Source organism: Myotis brandtii, unplaced genomic scaffold, assembly GCF_000412655.1.
Source record: "Myotis brandtii unplaced genomic scaffold, ASM41265v1 scaffold422, whole genome shotgun sequence".
NCBI classification, from domain to species: Eukaryota; Metazoa; Chordata; class Mammalia; order Chiroptera; family Vespertilionidae; genus Myotis; species Myotis brandtii.
The window spans coordinates 4,125,972-4,145,947 of record NW_005366171.1 but is presented as its reverse complement, the minus strand read 5'-3'; the positions used below and the strand labels follow the sequence as shown (position 1 = coordinate 4,145,947).

General features: G+C 50.0%; 1 protein-coding gene across 7 annotated transcripts in view; it reads right to left on the bottom strand.

Moving 5' to 3' along the window:
- Positions 1 to 19,976, bottom strand: part of MICAL2 (microtubule associated monooxygenase, calponin and LIM domain containing 2) — a 182,265-nt gene that overhangs the window by 156,201 nt on the left and 6,088 nt on the right. For all 7 annotated transcript variants that reach the window (XR_001363607.1, XM_014545887.1, XM_014545889.1 and 4 more), the window contains exon 2: positions 952 to 1,292. Coding sequence is in view for 6 of the 7 variants with exons in the window: in XM_014545887.1 (XP_014401373.1) it covers positions 952 to 1,215 (264 nt within the window). In the remaining variant the exon portion in view is untranslated. The remainder of the gene's footprint in view (positions 1 to 951; positions 1,293 to 19,976) is intronic.

Sequence of the window (19,976 nt, the reverse complement as noted above, 5' to 3'; positions counted from 1 at the left end):
TCTCTTGTCTGAGATTGGCACAGACCAGAATTCCAAGAGCTCTGGCTGCGCTATCTCCTGTGAGGTCTAAATACAGCATGCTCACTTTTAACCTAAACATCCAGTCTGGACCAGCGCCCAGGGCGGACAGACCCCAAGGCCCGGCCAGGAAGTCCTGATTCCTGGCTGTCTATGAATCGATGGGCACTGCAGCGCTACCTGAGATGGGATGTGCTGGTCAGTCCCATTCACAGATGCTGTTATGGCCCAACAGTGGGGGAAGCAATCAGCTTGTGGAGGGTTAACCACAATCATGATCCAGAGCAGAGAAATGCATGCTGGGGGAGAGGTGGGGAGGTAGGGAGGTTGGGGAAGAAGAGAAAGAGGGAGGGAGGAAAAGGCAGTAAGGACCAAAGACCTATTTCTTAGCCAGTTAAAGTCAGGGCATCTTTCTAAAATGTTTGCTCCTGGGGGAACACAACTCTCTCATTATGCGTCTCCATGGAATTTAGGGCTTAAGCTCTAGAATCAGATCAAGGTTGCCTTCTAATTATGTGACCTTGGGCAAGATAATTGACTTTTCAGTGTCTATATTTCTAAAATGACCCAATGGACTACTGTGGGTGTTCGATGAAACCGTGTACATTAAGTGCCTAGCACACAGATGTTGCTCAATAAATAGCAGCTACTAGCAGTAGTCAGAAGTAGAATAATACCAAGTATGCCTTTATTTTCTCTTCCTTGGAGAGGGCACAAGAAGAGTTGTTAAAGCCACCATGATAAGATGGAAACTCCCAATCCGAATACATGTGGGCAAAGAAAACCTGCAACTGAGAAGGCAATAAAACACACCCACACCCACACCTGTTGAAAACCTTAGACTGTCCAAATGGCAACAGCTTCCTACCCTCTCAGCAAGTCAGCCCACATGCCCCACAAGGGTAAGAAACGCCCGAACTCGGGTTCCCTTACCTTGGTGTTCACGCATGACTTCCCTCGCTTATACTCCTTGTGGGATCCACGCTTGTCCAGTTTGTGCCACAGGGCTTTGGCCTTCCAGGAGGTCACTTTGGACTTGAGCTTGGAATAAAAGTTCCTGTGGTCCAGGGGGTCTAGGTCCAGGTGTCGTGTGAGGATGTTGAAGGCCTGGAGGGTGCCTTTGCATGTGGAAGCCTGGACAAAGTTCTCAAAAATCTGCCCGGCCTGGCTCTGCTTCTCGTCCTCGTTTTCCCCCATGTTTCAGGAGCCACGTGGCGCAGTGGTGTGGAGAAGATGGAGGAGGACACCATGAAGGACCCGGAGGAACGTCACACCTGCAAAGGTAGGCGGAGGCAGAGGTGAGCTCCAAGGGTGGGCAGGGATGAGTGCTGGGGGAGCAAATAAAATTCCTTTAAGGTGTTAACCAGAGTACTTCATGCGAAACATAAAAATCCATAGAAAATGTACAACTGTACTGTCTACCCTGGCAATGCTGCCTGCTGGCACCCTCTCCCCACTCCTCTCACTGGCTGACAAGAACCAGATAGCTCCGAGCTATAGCTGGCTGGTGTCAACATTACCTGGTCAATTTTGCTGTGAGCCAGATGGTTCTAGAAATAGTAACTAGTCAAAGGAAACAACAACAACAACAACACAAAGACAGAAAAGCACTCTAGATTTATCACCATTAAAATTCTATAATTCCTGCTGCAAATTGGTTGCCTGATACAGTGTCACCTGGCCACACGACATTAGTACACAGCCCCCCCAAAACTCAAGCACATGCCTCCCGAGGTCCCATGACCACGTCACCTGTTGTTAGACATCAATCTTTAAGTCTCTTTCGTTGGTTACCAGAGGACAGGTCTTTCCCCCATACAGACAACAGCAACTTCTCTCTATTCCTGGTGTCTGCTGGGATCACAGCATCGACCTCCCTCGGAGAAGGACAGGGAGGCACGTGGGTCCCCTCCTGTGCAGAGAGGCGCCTGTGCTTTGTAAGCCCGAGCCGTGAGCTCTTTGGAACAAGTGCTCGGGCTGACGGGAGGAAAAATGCGATGGGTGTTCATTCGCATCACAAAAATAGCTTGCCTGGGTTTTGGCCACCGTCCTTTCTCTCTGTACCACTCTAACCTCAGGCATTTCTTGGGAAAGTCATTTAAGTTTCAAAGGAACAAAAATAAGTTAGAGCTGATTTTCCAAAGCACCAGCTATTTTTCTAGAATCCAAAGCTAGTGCATGGAGACGAGCAGGGAGGAGCTGGGGCCTGCCCCGCTGTCCGGAGGGCTGGAGGGGGCTGTACATGAGAGGATATGGCACACTGAGCTCCCGCAGACGGAGGCCTGGCAGGGGGAGGTCAGCAAACACAGCGACAAGGCCCTCAGGCTGGGCGGCTTCCCACTCTCCAGATGGGAGCACTATTATGGGTGCATTCGGACTGCAGGCTGGCTTTATAATACTAAAAGCAGAGAGAGACCGGTGTTTATCCTCTCCCTTAGTCCTGTACTCACTCATTCAGCAACAATTACTAGTGTCTTAGCAAGAGCCATGCATCACCCTAGGACAGGGGTGGGGAGCATCCAGCCTGTGGGTTGTATAAAGCCATTGAAATCATTTGGTCTGGCCCTGCCAAGGCGTTAGGGATGAGTTAATTAAATGTTTGACCAAATATAGCCGGCTAATTTTTAAATTGGTAATCTTGTATGGCCCGAGAATGATGTCATAAATAGCCAAATGGCCCTTGGCAGAAAAAAGGTTCCCCACCCCTACCCTATGTGCTGGGAATACAGAGAAGGGGCCTAGTGAGGGAGACAGGCACCTAAAGAGTTGATTACAAGACGATGGGCAAGCCCTTGTAGAATATGAACACAGTGCCCCCAAGCCCAGAGCAGGCGGTGGCCAACAGAGCCAGAGGAGCCCTGAGAGGGAAATGCCAAAATGCTTTCTAGTTTTCACTAGAAAACTGGGGGATGTACGTTTAGGTCCATGCAAACACCGCACAGAGGTGTGCCTTTGGAAAGAGCCAGGACAGCTGCAAGAAGGACTGCACGTTCAACTCGCTAGGAGTTCAGGATGCGTGACAAGGGGTAGTGGGGATGCCCAGGGCAGATCATGGAGGAGGCTGGCTTCTCCAGTGAGCCCTGGGGTACAGGACATGAGCAGTGGCTGAGAGAAATTTTTGGGAAGATGAGCGGCCAAGGAGTGGACTGGAGAAGGAGGCAGCTAAGTGGCTGCCCAGGTGACAGTGAGGAAGGCAGGGGAGAGCAAGGAGACAGCTCACCCGTGAATCCTGTGTGGCAGCCTGGCTGAGCTCCACCTGCAGGGAACAGCTTGCTGGGGACAGACACACTCTCCAGACACCAGACTCCCAGATACTGACAGGTGAGGGGGCACCGGCAATAGAATAAGAACCCGCCCTCTGTCCCCAAGAGCTCCTGCACCATGCTTGCACCTTGCTTGGCTAAAGGGAGAACAGCACGTTTCCTGACCCAGGCCTCGCCAAGTTCCACTCCTCAGCCGGCCCTCCATCCTCCCTGAGAACGTACCTGGCTGCTCTGGTCCCTGCAACTCAGCAAATTCAGCAGACTTGGAAAGCTGGCTCTGAGCATGCCTGGCACAGGTACGGCGTTTTGTTCCTCACAGATGCCCTCCCAGCTTCTTTATTGTCCGAGATGCTCACTTTGGCATCACTCACATAAACGCTGCCTCCTACTGTGTTTCAACTTTCCCCCGTCCAACACTTGCCACCCAGAGAGCATAAACAGAGAGCAAGGCTCGTTTGCTTTACAGAGAGTATTAATGTCCTCAGTCTTTATCTTTGGAACCACTTCTCTGCCCAGCACTGAACAAAAAATGCAGTCGCTGACTGGCAAATAGAAAAGGACTTGGAGCCTGCAGTCCTTTCTGAAGATGGGCAGGTGGTGCAGAGAAAGCCCCAGGCCCGAGTCCAAAGCTCAGCCTGGCCCCTCACTGCCCACATGGCCTCGCACAAGCCACAGAAGTTCTGAGCCTCGGTGGCTTCTTTTGTAAGAGACAGGTGACAGCTGCACCTTGCGGGGCTGCTGGGAAGGGCGGGATACACGAGTGACAGCAGAGCCTGGCTCCGGGAGGCACTCGGTAGGTGTGGAAATGTGTGCTGTGCCCATGACATGGGACGGGTTTGCATCAGGGAACTCACTCACCAGTTTGAAAAATTGTTCTGTAAATCAGTTCTGCACGTAGCCAACTCTGCCTCGTCTAAAATGGTGAAGTGTTTAGAGGTATCAAGCCAGACCTGACTGCCAGAGAATCATTTACAAACTGGAAGAACCTGTCTCCTCCCAACCCCCGGCTGCCTCTTCTCCTCCCCACAAAAGAATAATGCACAGCTTAATCTTAGGCCTCCAGTAGACAGAGCCAAAGGTGGTGCTGAGGGCGCTGGGTGGGCGTGGGAGCTCGAGGAACCAGCTCTTATCTGGAGTGAGATAAGGGAGGTGGAGGGAGACAGCCAGACAGCAGAAGATAAGCGCTGCCTTGGACCGTACCCCGCAGCCCGTACCAGGCTCAGACCTGCCTCCCTGATCTCAAGGGTCCAGCCTCAGCCTTTAAAACCAGTTAAGTCCAAGACCCTAACAATGACTAATACCCCTGGGGGTAGGTTTCTCACAGAAGAACAGCAGAATATTTAGAGTCTGGCAAACTTGGGTGTGGATCTGGTCATATGTTCTTGCTAGCCATGTGACCAGGGGCGTGTTATCTAATCTATCTCAGCCTGTGTTCTTGTGTGTACAGTAGGGGTAACACTCACTCACTCACAGGGCTGTAAGGGTTACTTTAGACCATGCAGGTGAAGTATTCAGCACCTGCTGGCTACATGATAACCAGCACTCATTACTGAATAGAAGAATTTCTTACAGGCCCTAACCTTATCAAACCAAAAGAAAGAGAAAAAGGAACACAACTGATAACCACTAGGACTAGCTTCCCAGATTGAGGAATTGTATACTTTAAAACTTTAGCCCTAGCTGGTTTGGCTCAGTGGATGGAGGGTCGGCCTGCAGACTGAAGAGTCCCGGGTTTGATTCCTGTCAAAGGCACATGCTGGGGTTGTGGGCTCCGTCCCCAGTAGGGGGCATGTCAGAGGCAGCTGATCAATGATTCTCATCATTGATGTTTCTCTCTCTCTCTCCCTCTCCCTTCCTCTCTAAAACAAATTCCTCTCTGAATTTATATCTGTATAAATTCAGGCTGTGGGCTTTCAATTCAGTTCAAATCAACTTCCTATCTGTGTCTCCTTGGACACCTAACTTAACTTCTGGGTTTTAAGTTCTCCATATATACAGCGGGGAAACACAGACGAGGACGTCTGGGTAACGACCTGAAAACATACCTGGTGCGAGGTGGTTTTATTAATGAAATAGAAAGGCTGACTTAGAAGGGCTCTGGGAGTTTGTGTCCACGCTCCAAGCTTTTTCTTCCAGAAACTGGAGTGTCATATTTTTGGAGGTTACCCCTTTCCTTCCCCAAAAGGAGAAGGTCAAGGATGAATTAAACCAGAGGATCCTGGGAAATAGCTCTTGTTTAAAGTCTTTCTTGTCAACCACCCCCCAGCTGTTGCCTTTTGGGAGTCTGATATGCAATATAAATAAAACCAGCTACCCCCCAAAATATGAAAGGTTTCTGCATTTTTCTGGGAAGAAACAAGATGTGATACTTTAGTTTCCAAGAATAGCCTTGAAGCAATTTGGTTTTTGCCAACTGAAGTCGCTTATTTGTGGTTCTGCCTATGTGACTTCATGAGTCACAGAGCAACTCCCTTTCCCTGCCTCTGGCTGCTACAAACTAAAACTCGGTGACACACTAGTGATGGGCTTGGCTCATGGCATCTGGGAGACAAGTGCAGGTTTATGCAGAGTCCCCGAGCACCTCTCAAGTTAGAGAAAGAGCCTCCTGGCTGAAGAGTTGCCAGTGCGCTCACATTTGGGACTGTCACACCTTCTCCTTGCCTGGGCCTCAGCACCTGCCAAATGACATCAAATGGTGTGACCAGGTAGGTGGTGGGTAAACAGCGGAGCCCTATAAAAACTGAAGGAGGGCTGGAGGGACCCTGGGCAGAACCTTCCCACAAAGCAGCAATTCGGCTCAGGAGAAAAGCTCAACGCTCAACCCTCAACCCCACCCTCAAGGATTACAGATAAGATACGTTTCCAGGTCAATGCAATCTAAAAACTAGCCCCTCTGCTACTGACACTAACAAACTCCCCATTCCAGCGTATCACCTCCCAGGTGTACCTCATCAAGAGGCCGCCGGGCAGGGCCGGTTTCCTTAGCAATGAAAGGAGGGTGCTGCCCCCGGTGTGCTCACACAGTGGCTGGAAGGACTAGGAGCGCTGGTTCTGTGCCTTGAACACGGAAGACCTTCAGTCATGGCTCCCTGGATCAACACCTGAGATAAGGCAGGCGCTCATCAGAGCTCCGGTGGCGGGAAACAATGCCCACACACGCTGCGTGTGTGCAGGGCCCAGCACGGGCAGGGCACCTGGTTACAGGTGGCACCGGAAGACTCATCTCAGCTGGCCCAGGGAGGCCTGGCTTTCCTTCTATGAGGGCATGTGGCAACCGGCGTGAACCGAAAGGGGTAACTCCCAGGGCTGGGAAGGGACTGAAAGGGCCCTTGTTTTCCTTGTAATCTCCTTCCAGCCAGGGGTCCCTGCCTTTCCTTGGTCACCTACCCCAATGGAGAGCAGCACGCTGCCTCCAGGGCAGCTGCTCCACCCTTGCTGCCCTGACTAGAGGACAGCCTCGGCGAGGTCGCTCTGCCTCTCCAACGGCTCCTCTCTGACCACCCCAGGCAGTCAGAGCCCTTCCATGTGCACTGAACACAGACCTGCAGAATCTCCCTGCACATGCCGCTGGGGCCCCACTAGGAAGGCTGATGAAACGTCCAAGAGATGAACTGTGACAGCCCAGACAGGTTCCCAGCCTGCAGCAAGGGCCTCCGCACTGCCCTCTGTCTACACTGCCCTCTGTCTATACTGCCCTCTGTCTACACTGCCCTCTGTCTATACTGCCTTCTGTCTACACTGCCCTCTGTCACTGCCCCAGGGTAGGGAACTCAGGAAAGAGGCTCCGGTTCTGCTGCAGGCCTGGGCCTCTATGCCGTTCCTCCACTGAGAGCCCACGGTCATGTGGCCCTTACCCTTCCAGCCCCAACCCTCTCCTCCCTCTTTCTCAATAGTGAGTTGACCCCACTGGGCTGGCTTAAAGCGACCTCATACATTCTCCTCCCTCAACTCCACCCATTTCCTCATGGAATCACTCACAGTAACGGATCCCAAGACCACCTTCAGCCCCCGCAGCGAGGCAGAGCAGTCACAGTGCCAGGAGGGAAGCCAACACCATCAGAGGCCCACAACAGGTCAGGCTCTTTCACCTGCATATCCTAGTGCAGTGATGGCGAACCTTTTGAGCTCAGCGTGTCAGCATTTTGAAAAACCCTAACTTAACTCTGGTGCCGTGTCACATATAGAAATTTTTTGATATTTGCAACCATAGTAAAACAAAGACTTATATTTTTGATATTTATTTTATATATTTAAATGCCATTTAACAAAGAAAAATCAACCAAAAAAATGAGTTCGTGTGTCACCTCTGACACACGTGTCATAGGTTCGCCATCACTGTCCTAGGGAGTCCTCGCAACAAATCAGTGGAATGGGGTAGGGAGAGTCTCTCTCTCTCTCTCTCTCTCTCTCTCTCTCTCTCTCTTTCTCCGCCCCCCTCTTCATTTTTGGTCTGTAAGAAAGGCACTGGGGATAAAAGTCATCCCAGAACTTGTCCATCTTGCCTTTCTTTAATGCAAATATAAGTTTGTCATATATATATGCATGTGTATATATGCATGTGTGTATATTTGTATTTGTGTATATACATGTATATATTTGTATGTGTATCTGCAGCGTGTACAGGCACGCATGTGTGCATATATACGCATGCATGTATATAGGTGTGGTATGCATGTGTGCACATGTATATAGTACATATATGTGTGTAGTGTATAGGTATGCATGTGTGCATATATGCATATATGTATATAGTTATGTGTGGGTGTATAAACATGTGTATGTGTACATGCATGTGTGCATGTGTATATGCATGTGTATGTGTGTCCACACATATTTTAAACATTTTCCATAAGCCAGTGCTCCACATTTCCACTTGTTCCTCTAGGCCTCCCTTCAAAGAAACTTCTCAGAGAGCCAAAGCCTCTGAGGTGGCAGAAGTCTGGTCTGGGCGTAAGGAGACAGCTTATCCCTCTCACCGCCCTCATGAGGACACTGACAGCCGCCCTGCTGGGCCGCACCCTGTCCCAGACCCTTTACATCCATGAGCTCCTTTAAGCACCCGTGTTTGACAGAAGAAAAGACAGGTTTACAGAGGTTAGTAACCTCCCCAATACTCCACAGGTAGCGAGGGGGGATGCTGTGAAACGAGCCCGGTTCCATCTCACTCTTAGTCACGGGTCAACGTGAACCATGTGGATGGAAACGGCGCGGCCGGCCTGCTCTGCACCGCTGGGTAACTTCAATGGACTCAGGCCTGTAGTCTCTGAGGTTCTTTCAGGCTCCCAGAGTCCAAAACTGTCAACGACAGGGCGTAGCTTCATGAGTTATGGTGCACCCAAACAATCCAGTACTAGGCACTCCTTTAGCAATAATATTTATAAAGATATCTGACCCAGGGAAAATGCTCATGCCCCGATGCAGAGGGAAAAGCAGGATACCATTCCAGGCTCTCGATGTGACCCAGCTCCATAAGCAATATCCACGGGAGAACGGAACGAGCTGACCATGAGCAGCGGTTATGTGTGTGAAATGGTATTTCAGATGATTTCTATTTTTAGCTTTATGCCTTTCTGTAGTTCCCAAATTTCCTACCAGAAGCATGCAAAACTTTTATGACCCTCTCCTCCATACATATTCCCAGGCCAGAGGTCTTCTCTCCCTGACTAAAGTGAGGGTCTCGGCACAGGAGGTGGGCTTCTGTCTTTTCCTCGGGCCTGGGAGGGGCTCGGCCAGCGTGGCCCCACCACACCAGCAGTGCTACTCTTCTCCTGAAAAGAAAGGGCCACCCTGCAAGAAGCCCCGACGTGTGCTAACTCCATGGATTGGCCTACATTTTTGCAGGCCAGGGATGGGCCCCCAAGGCTGCTCTGCTCTCTGGACCACAGGCCCCCCAGTCTAGTGAGGCAGACCCCTTTCCAGGGAGCCATGCCGGTGAACGGGAAGATGACCCCTTTGACCCAATCTCAGCTCTAGGCCGATACCCTTTGCCAGTGAACCCACAAGAAAGAAACCTGCATACCAGGTTATGGGCCAGGAGGTGACAAAATAACACATCTCAACACACACACTGAGCCCATCCTACCCACAAAACTTAGTCTATTCTGCAAGTGCCCCAAATCATCTTGATCACACAGTGGGTGCCTAGGGAAACTGTGAACTTGAAATTTACAGCTCCAGGAGGCCAGCCTATCTCAAAACGAATGGTGGGAGGTACCCAGAATAAGCAAATTCATAGGTACAGGCAGTATCCTGTACTTACCTCTACTACAAGTTCTGTGTTGAAATTAGTTTTTACTTCCTTCCTCCCAGTTCCTAGTACGAGGGTATGTAGTGTGTGCTAAATGAATGAATGGCTGTTCCGTCCCAGAGAACATAATCATCACTGACATTTAATGAGCATCTATGAAGTCTCAAACAATGTTTAAAAGCTTTATACATATTAAGTGAATCCTTATAACACACCAAGGCATTGCTATATACTATTATCCCCCTTTTTCAAAGAATTAGAAAAAGTAGCAACTCGCCCCAGGTCACATGGCCAGAAGTGGTGAACCTGTTACTTGAAGCCCCAAGCCAGAGTTCAGAGGCCACACCCTAAACCACCATACCCATCCTGCTTCCCCGCCAAGTGGATGGCGGGATACAAGTGCTCCCTCGCACACCACATCAAGGACTTGGTCTCTGCTCTAGACCCTTTAATTCATGAGACTCGCCTACCTTTCTTTCATTAAACTCAAAATGCTAGGATCTGGAGTAATGAGATTGCGATGCAGAATCAGATGAGGACGGTGGCAACTAAATACACCAATAACGCTCAGCTGAGAGGTGACATTCAAGCCTTGGTGGGTGTGGCAGAGACAGGCTAACACACTGGGCTCTTCTTTGCAGCTGTGTGATCCCCCACGACCAGGTTCTAGGTAATGGAATGTGAGCGGAATCGACCTTATAACACTTCTAGGGCCAAACCATGAGATTCTCCCCTGGTCTCCTCTCTGCCCCTCCCACTCTGCCAGGGCACAGCAGCCTTGAAACCACAAGCTGAAGATGGCAAAGCCGTGAGCAGAAAGGAGCCAGACCCCTGGAAGGAAAGCCCTCTACGACCAGAAACATCTGAACGTCACATATGTGAGAAATACACTTAAATGTATGTGGAGTCACTGAGAATTGAGGGTGCGTCTGTGAGGCAGGGAGCACCACATTAACTGACACAGTTGGTGAACTGTGGGCATGTCAATGTGGCCCATGTCGGAAAGCTCCCTCCAAGAAGAAGGTTGACCACACAGGGATTAACATCCCAAACCACCAGTTCTGTCTTATTCTCTCTTCCCTTCACTTAGGACCTCAATATCCCGGAAAAGTTGTTGACCCTCGGAAATAAACTTGCCCACTCCTGACCTTAAGCACCTCACACACACACACACACACCCCAGGCTGGGAAAGCACATCCCTTCCCTATCTGAAAATGGAATAAGACAGGAGAATAGGACGAAGAGGCTAGGGCACTTCCTGGGGTTCAGTAACTCCCTGCGTCCTCCGCTGAGTCCCTGGAAGCCTGTGTGCTGTGATGGAAAGAACGTGGACTTCTGAGTCACTGAGCACTCCCTGAGCAAGTCATAAACAACAGCGAGTCCTGTGAGGATTAAATAGAGGCGCCTCTCAGGTCAGGCTCACAGATGTGTCATTAAGTGCTCTGGGGACAAGTCCCACTGCCCCGAAATAGCACCAGCTCAGCCACGGCAGAAATTGGTGCATTTTCACATGGATGGCGAGGGTGGCTCATTCTCTCCTTGGGCTACCTTATGCTGACACGAGACAGCTAAGAGCTTACTGGTATTTCCACCAAGTCTTTGCGCAGCACACACTAAAGGCACTCCCCAGGTGAACCTTTGGATGGGATGGCACTACAGCTCCCAACTTGCTGAAATTAGGCCTCAGGGACTCGAACTCTAGTAATTAGTCAGGAGGGTAGAGAGGGATGCTGGGGAGGAGGTATAGAAGTCATGGCAAAGTGAATTGGAAAAGGATTTCTCAACGCTGCCACCTGCTCGCTCTGCACACAGCACCACACCCAGGAGCCGGGAGTGCTGCAGAGCAGTGGACCTGAGAACTCACAGCCCAGCTGTGTCTCATGGACTCTGTCTTCCAAAAGCACCCCCATTTTGAAGAATTGTGCCAAGTGACCACATTTCTCAAATTTAAGAAATGGGGTTCCTGGCCGGGTGATGCAGTTGGTTGGTGACGCAAAAGGTTGAGGGTTCGATTCCTGGGCAGGGCACATACCTAGGTTGTGATTCGATCCCTGATTTGACGCTCCCCTCTCTCTCCTTTCCTCTCGCTCTAAAATCAACAAACATATCCTTGGGTGAGGATTAAATAAAAAGGGGGGGGGATTCATTGCCTGATAAAGGTGTAGTTTCTTTCTGATTTGTGAATTTACCAAGTGAAATCATTCTTAAAAATGTGCACAAATTCAACCACAGTCAGAGCCATATTCACTTTGCCTGGAGAAAACAAAACGGCGCTCTCCCGCCTTCTCTTCACAGCCTGGCTTCCCAACGGAGGAGTCTAGTCTGCCAACGTCCATTTTCTCACCTCCACTGACCCTTCAATCCACCACAATCTTGTTTCCACTCACACACATAGCCCACCCCAGGCACCGTGCCCAAGGTCACCAGCAACCCTCTCTGTTGCTAAATCCAGTCATCACTTAGAGGACCTTATCTTGCTCTGGTCTCTGCCTATTGTCAACGTTTGCAAACTTGTCTCTCTCCACCTGCCCCTGAACTGTTGCTGTGTCCCAAGGTTCTGATCTTCACCCTCCTCTTGCTCTCAAGGACCTAAACACACCTGTAGTTCAACCAGCATCTATGTCCGGGTGACCCCCAAGCTATCCCTTGACATATATTTCCTTGCTACATTCCAGGCCCTTATGTCAACTGCCAGTGACATATTTCCTTGACTCTCCTGTAGAACTCACACACACAGTCCATTTACCTTCCCCCCAACCTGTTCCTTAAAAATGTGCACAAATTCAACCACACCCCCACCTCAGGGAACAGCACCATCTGCATCCCGATTCTTGAGCCAAACCCGTGGAGTCACTTTCTCTGGCCCCTTTCCCGCATCTCACAGAGCCAGCCAGTCACCAGTGCTGCCTCCTCAGTAGCCCCAGCCCTTACCTCCTTCTTGCTCTCACCTGGAACTCTCAAAATCTCATACATGCCTTTCCTGCTTCCAGGTCACCTCCCTCCAATCCACCAGCCTACTCCTTGAGCTGCTGCCAGAGAGATCTTCATATCAAAAATGCACACTTGGTCAGGTTCCATTCCCGTTTCAAATCCTTCAACAGCTCCCTGACAATCTTCAGGGTGGAGTCCAAACATCACAGTAAAGCAAACAAGACACACCATGATCCCCCCCCTCCCCTGCTCTCCTGCCTGCCCTCTGCCCTCTCCCCACTGCGCCGACGCCTCCTACTCTAGACTTACCGAGCCAGCCGCAGTTCCCTGATAAACCCAACTCCTTCATGCCTCCCTCCCTGTGCCCTCTGTCTAGAATGCCCAGCTAGACCTGTTCACTTGGTGAAATCCTAGTTGACCTTAGAGCTAAAACATCAAAGGCTTGGAGTGTCAGGGGTCCTGGTGTGGCCTCTGGAGTCAGACAGACTGGCTGCAAACCTGACCCACCACTTACTAGGTATGTGAGCCTGGATGAGTTACCTAACCTCTTTGAACCTCAGTTTCCTCATCCATAAAATGGGGATAATAACAGTTCTGACCCTGTTGGGTTATGTGGGGATGAAGTGCAATGACGCCTGGCTAGGCAGTATTTTTGGCTGCACTGTTCTTTGAAGCCTCACCTTGGCCTCCCCTCACCCCCTTTTCCCACACTGTACTCTGTGGAGCTACTAACGATGGCTTCATACATAGTATTGCATTGATCAACTTTGTGGGTCTGCCTGCTTTGCCTTACCAGCCAGTGAGCCTTCTGATGCTAGAGGTTGCATGACCCAGGGCCTAGCACCTGTGCCTCTCTGGCAACGGTGGATGCTCATGACTGTGCTTGTGTGTAAAAACTAACCAAGACCAGCATGAAATTCAGGCTTTGTGGTGGCTTGAACTGTGACTGCCCTTTGTCTCTAACCAGCACCAGAATTGCTGCAGGAGCCCTGGCTGGTGGTGCACAGCGTCATCCCGTGCACCAAAGGGTTGCAGGTTCAGTGTTCCTCTCTCTCTCTCTCTCTCTCTCTCTCTCTCTCTCTCTCCTCATCATTGAAATAATTAAAAGCATATCCTTGGGTGAGAATTAAAAACATAAATAAATTATTTAAAAAAAAAAAAAAGAATTGCTGCAGGAGCCTCCTAACTAGTCTCCACTTCCCATGTCTCAGGCACTGCCTCCACCCTGCTTGCAAAGCCTCAGGGCTCCCTCCATCCCACAGCAGAAGTCTGGACTCCCTTATTGGGCTCATCGGTGCCTCCCATGCAGCCCCTATTTCATTGATAAGTTCAATTCTCCAAGGTATTCGGGATCCCCTGGGGCTGCCATTCAGTGCTCCACATCCAGTCTCTGTCTTCCCCCTTCCACCCCATTCAAATTTTACCCATCCTCTCAAGCAAAATCAGGATCCATAGTAAATTGAAGACCTACTATGTGCTGGCTCCCATATGAGCATCACAGTCTACTCAAGGAATCAAATTCAAACTAACAATTTTTGGTAAGAACTGCAGTAGGGTCCCAAGACGTGTGGGCACAGAGATGGGAGGTGGGGTGACTTACAGCCTGGAGAGCAGCTCATAGAAGTGGCACCTGAGCTGGATCTTAAGGAATGAGCTGGAGTTCTCAGGCACAAAGCTTCCACATCCCTCCTAACCTTTTCTCTCCATACATTCATCTAACTCCTGGAATCTATGACAGGGGTCACCAAATCTGGCTCTACAGCAGATGCACCGGGAAGTGTCCAAAAAGACAAGTTCCTGGGCCCACTCCCAAACCAAATTTCTGCAGCCTGAGGGCCAAGAGGAAAATGTTTATTTTTGTTTTAACTCCCCAGGGAATTCGTGGCCCAGCCAGGTTTGGAAGTTACTAACCACATTCAATTCCATTCATTGCTTTTACTGAGGACCTATATTGGACCCAGGATGCTGCATGGCACAGCAGGTAGGTACCAGGTGTACAAACTCTGTCTCCGCAGCTTCTGAGAAATTACCATCTGGTAGGGAGGCAGAGTTATAACAGGGGGGTCAAACAGGACATGGATCAGACTATTTGGCACTTCATTTAGCCTTGAACCCAACTCATTTTTTTATGCATCAGTCTTGTCTGGACAACTGATATGTAAACTTAAGGAAAAGTCCGGTATCTTGTCTTTCCTATTTCCTGAATACTCAGCTCAGTTCTGGGTGAGCAGTTGGAGCTCAATCAATATTTAAGATACAAATAATTCAACTTCTTGTACTACGTCCCTGTTTTGGCCAATTCACCCATTAACAAGTTGTCTACTGATTTTTACCTTTATAAGTTCAGTGCTGGTGTAGTGTGTGCTCCTAGGAGGAAGTTAGTATTGGTTGGTTGAATGAATGAGTGTTTACTGGCAAAAATCTGTTTCAGGAGGAATGGAACAGCTTATATTGCACCACCTCTAGAGTTCACTTAGGCAACTTCCAAGTGTATCCTTTGAATTATAGACCTTTAATTTCAGGATTCATTTCCTGATATGAAATTATACAGGCTTTGCTGTTTATAGTGTCATTAATGTTATTAGCAATAGAAATAATACCCCTGAATCTCCACAGTCCATGGGCCTCTGCGTGGGGGTTGCCACTGGCAGAAGGGGAGATGCTTATCCATTCCTCTCATTAAGCTGTCCACCCACCCAGCCAGCAGTCCAGCCGGCCACGCCCCTCACCCCAGCCTCTACACAAGGGCCTGTAAACTGCACCCAGCCTTTATGAGCGGCTATGTGCACCTGCATGGGCAGGTGAGCCCTGCTTGAGTGAGAAAAGCCTCATGTTCAAAGCCTTTACAAGTGTCAGCACACTTAGGAAGCCAAGACTTCTGACCTCAATGTAAAATCCCCTATTCTTCAGAGAAGCATCACGGCAAAGCAAGAACACCCACCAGGAGGTTCCCAAGAGACATGGCCAAGGTTGGGACATTCAGCCAAGAGGGGGTGAGGAGGGCAAGCCAGGGTAGCCGGCAGAATGGACTCTACCCTGCTTTCACTGGGGCCACATTCCCAGTGGTTTGCTGATGTTCTGACCTCAATGTAAAATCCCCTATTCTTCAGAGAAGCATCACGGCAAAGCAAGAACACCCACCAGGAGGTTCCCAAGAGACATGGCCAAGGTTGGGACATTCAGCCAAGAGGGGGTGAGGAGGGCAAGCCAGGGTAGCCGGCAGAATGGACTCTACCCTGCTTTCACTGGGGCCACATTCCCAATGGTTTGCTGATGTGTGTGTGTGTTTGTGTGTGTGTTTCTTTTAAGCTCCCAAAACAAGACTCAGTCTTGAGGAGGAGACTTTCTGGATGTGCATCAAAGATAGCCTGCCCCTCCCTTCGGGCCCCCACCTAGGAGATGGGAGATCTGCAACTCCCTCTGCACCAAGGGCCCCGGGGTCTTTCCTGGGGTGCATGCAGATCCTGGACAGCACGCATGGCAGCTCAGCGTGGCACCTGTTCACTTCGTTTTGCTTCTGCTAGGAAACAGGAGGATGGCCTTGCTGGCTATTTATTTGCTCACTTACTCGTCCCCCAGATTCTGATCTCCATGTGCCAGACATGGTGCTCAATGAACACAGCTCAATGGTTCTCCGCTCCGACTTGGGAATGAGCAGGCCAGAGACCGCCAGGTGAGGTGGACCTGAGAAAGCTGCCTTCCCTTCACCAGGACCCGCCCTAGGGAATCTCTGCCCGAGTCAAGCATGTTGCTCTCTGGAGGCAGTGCAGAGGGCTGAGCAGAAGAGAGAGACGGCCGTTTGAACCACTTCCTTATTGCCCAGAGGAACTAAGGTTTCCTGGAACTGTTTTCCCAAAAGCTCTATGAAGCCAATTAAGATTCCAGACAGTAAATACAGAAAGGCCTTGCTGATAAGACACCGGAGAACCAGTCCCCAAAATATTCCCCTCTGCTGAACTCAGTTCTGGAGAGATTGCTGGCTTGACAGGTTGCACTTCACATTCCAGGACTAGGCGTATGAGCCTGGGGCTGGGCCGTCCTGGACATTAGCCTGTGGGTAGTGGCTGCGAGGCTGGCACTGAGGGCCGGTGGACCTGTGCGGGAGGCAGCAGAGGTCTGAGGAAAAGCATGCCCTGCTCTTCAGGCCTCACTCAAAGGCCGTGCTCCATGAGCTTAGAGATGCTTGGACAAGCACTGCACACCCGGTCACTGCCTTGGCCGTTGCCCCATTCAGGGAGTCAAAACCCCCGTCACTGACCCAAACCTCCAAAAAAAGCAGCCATGGGGTAGATGGCCACCCAAGGTGTGAGCGAGCTGGTGAATTCCCTGTAAGGTTAGGGAGACAGTCTCCACTATCCATCCCTCTGCAAAACATTGTGTTGGCGAATGAAGATGCTGCCTCTCTCCCCTCTTGGAGCTTGGGCTTACGTTCTGAAAAAAATGCACTCACTACAATAAGCAGCAGCTGTCCCAGAAGGATTTTCTCTTTCCTCGAAAAGGAATGAACACCAGGGGCTGGAAGAGATGGACTGTGATGCAAGACCTAGAAGGCTCTGACTCTAAGTCACTGTCCGGCTCTTTGTCCCCTCCTTCCCATGAAGGACAGGCCCAACTCAGAGCGCAGTTTCCAAAACTGATTCCCTGGGACAGACCTCAGCAAGGAGTTCATTCAAGGAGAGAGAGAGAGAGAGAGAGAGAGAGAGAGAGAGAGAGAGAGCCTCAGTGGGTGAGCATTGAGCCAGGAACCAAGAGGCCTCTGGTTTGATGCCCAGCATATGCCCAGTTGTGGGCTCGATCCCCTGTTGGAGGCAGCCAATTGATGATGTTTCTCTCTCATCATTGATGTTTCTATCTCTCCCTTCCTCTCTCTCTCTAAATAAAATATCAATAAAATATATTTTAGAAGAAAGGGAGAGAGAGAGAGAGAGAGAGAGAGAGAGAGAGAGAGAAGAGTTTTTTGGAGGGCTCCTCTCTTCACCATTATTACTCGTCCCACTCTAAAGAGTTGATCTTTTTAAAGATTCTGGCTCACCCTTATTGCACATAATTCACTTCCCGGATACTTTTGCCTTGTAAATATTATCCTTAAAAACAGTTATATCTTTTCATTGGTCTTTATTTTTAAGTAGCCTTCTCACCCCACACGCCCAACTCCCACAGAATTATAGCTGACCCTGTCTGGAACGCAAGCCCCTCCCTGGAGAGACAGTCTGCGCATGAATTCACAAGGGTGTCTGCTATCAGCTTATTTGGCAAGAGGAATCCAAGACATTTTAACCATGACCTGGCAGCATGGTCTGTCCCACTCCGATGCCTTAGCCTCATCAATAAAACTCCCACTGGTACGGGAGGCACGCAAGAGGAGCACAAACGGTCTGAAAATGAGCCCCACCCACATTTCTCCCAGGAAAGGGACGTTAGGTGCCTGGAGAGTTCTACCTGGAGAATCTGTGCTGGTCTCAACTGATGTTTCTTTCAAGGTCTGGCACGTGATCAGCATTTTAGAAGGACTCTGACTGTCAGGTTCCCAACCTCCTCCTCCTACCCCAGTTTGTCTCTCAACTGAACGTTCCACTCCTTCTACCCTCACTGAGAGGAAAGCATGCACATAACTCCCCCTGACTCCCAAATACCGAATCCAGCCTCTTCCTACCACCATACCTTCCGCTCGGAAGACCCTTTGTCTCCTTCTCGGCTTAGCAACCTCCCATTCTCAGTGCTTCCCGAACACTTGGTGTGTCTCTCTATGGGGACTAGATCTTTTTCACCTTTGAAGCTCCACAACCAAGCCCAGGGCCTGGCACCTGAAAGTCCATTGGTTCCTGACTCAATCAATGCCTGGCCCACTTCGCCCCAGCCCTCCCTTCTCTGTGCAATGAGAAAAGGCTTTAGAGCAGTGGTTCTCAACCTTCTGGCCCTTTAAATACAGTTCCTCATGTTGTGACCCAACCATAAAATTATTTTCATCGCTACTTCATAACTGTAATGTTGCTACTATTATGAATCGTAATGTAAATATCTGATATGCAGGATGGTTTTAGGCGACCCCTGTGAAAGGGTCGTTCGACCGCCAAAGGGGTCGCGACCCACAGGTTGAGAACCGCTTCTTTAGAGTCAGACACTCTGTATCTTGTGGGACACGGACAAGTTTTTAACCTGTATCTGCCTCAGTTTTCTCTTCTTTACAATAAGTAGCCATGCCCAACTCTCAGAGGGCTCCTGTGAAGAACAAACAAGGTAAAATATGTAAACCTAGTGCTTGCCCTTTGGAAAGAGCTCAAGACACCTTCCCTTGAGCTCAGTGGGAAATGCTGAGCCAAATGGAGTCCTATTGGAAAAAGTGTGTGACTTCTGTCTGGTTCACATGCCATCAACACAGCGAAGGGATGGCCGGCCTCTAACCCGAGAGCCCTCTCTCAGAGCAAGGGGCAGTGCGGGCGGCACACAATGCAGGCCCTCCGCATGAGAGTCTCAGCACGAGGCTTGCTTAGCAACAAAGGAGATTTTTATCTTAATGGCAAACCCACAAGAGGCCACTACTTCTGAGGCTGGGCCCTCACAGCCCTCACCTTTCTGTCTTGAATTAATCTTTCACCACAAGACGTGCCATAAAACAGAATACTGCTGACTCGACAGTGTTAAGTCACTAAGCACAAGCCAAACAGCCTGCCCATGAGAAGCCTGACCTCTCTGTGATGCTGCACCCAACTTTTATTAGGCCTCAGTGAACAACGAGGTGGGAGCAGTTGGGGCCCTGCTCACACCTAAGACAATCAAGCTCAGGGTCAAAGAGAGGCGTGGAAAGTGTGGTGGCTGAACCCACGTGAGGAGGCAACTTGTCGCCACTTCATGGGATGTTTACAGCTCCCCTGGTTGGGAATCGGGAGGTTGATTACCCCCTCAGGGCCACCACTAGCCTGCTTTATGGTTTGGTTAAGTCACATCTGTGGGCCTCAGTTTCCTCACCCATAAAATAGGAGAGTTAGATTAGATGAGTTCCTTCCAGCTTTAATCATAAGTCTTGGAGACAGATCTACCTTCCCCAGCTCCTTCCCTTTCTGTGTTAGTTGTGAGATACCTTTTAGCTCTCACTGAGCAGCCTCTACCAACACTGTGGCCTTTATTGCTCCAGTGTCTGGTCATCCCTGAGCACAAAGCCTGGCCAGGGAAGAAGAGGATAAACTTGGGACCATATTCTGAAGAACTTAACTAGTACCCTCTGGTCAAGTGACTCAGAGTCCAGGGACCTTGGGGCATCAAGAGCTTGGATAGATACACCAATGTGGACAAAAAAAAAAAAGGGTTCTACAGAAATTAACCTCACAGGGGTGACCTGATTATAAATTTCTAATAGGGCATATAACTTCTTTAGTAAAAGGCTTCTCTTGCCTTCAGCAAGCCCTGTCCACTGTTTCTGTGCATCCAAGTCAACACACCTTTGAAATGCCCCTTCTCAGACCCCTCCTTCTAAAGCATAACCACCCGCAAGAGAGTGCATCATTTTTCTTAACCCTCC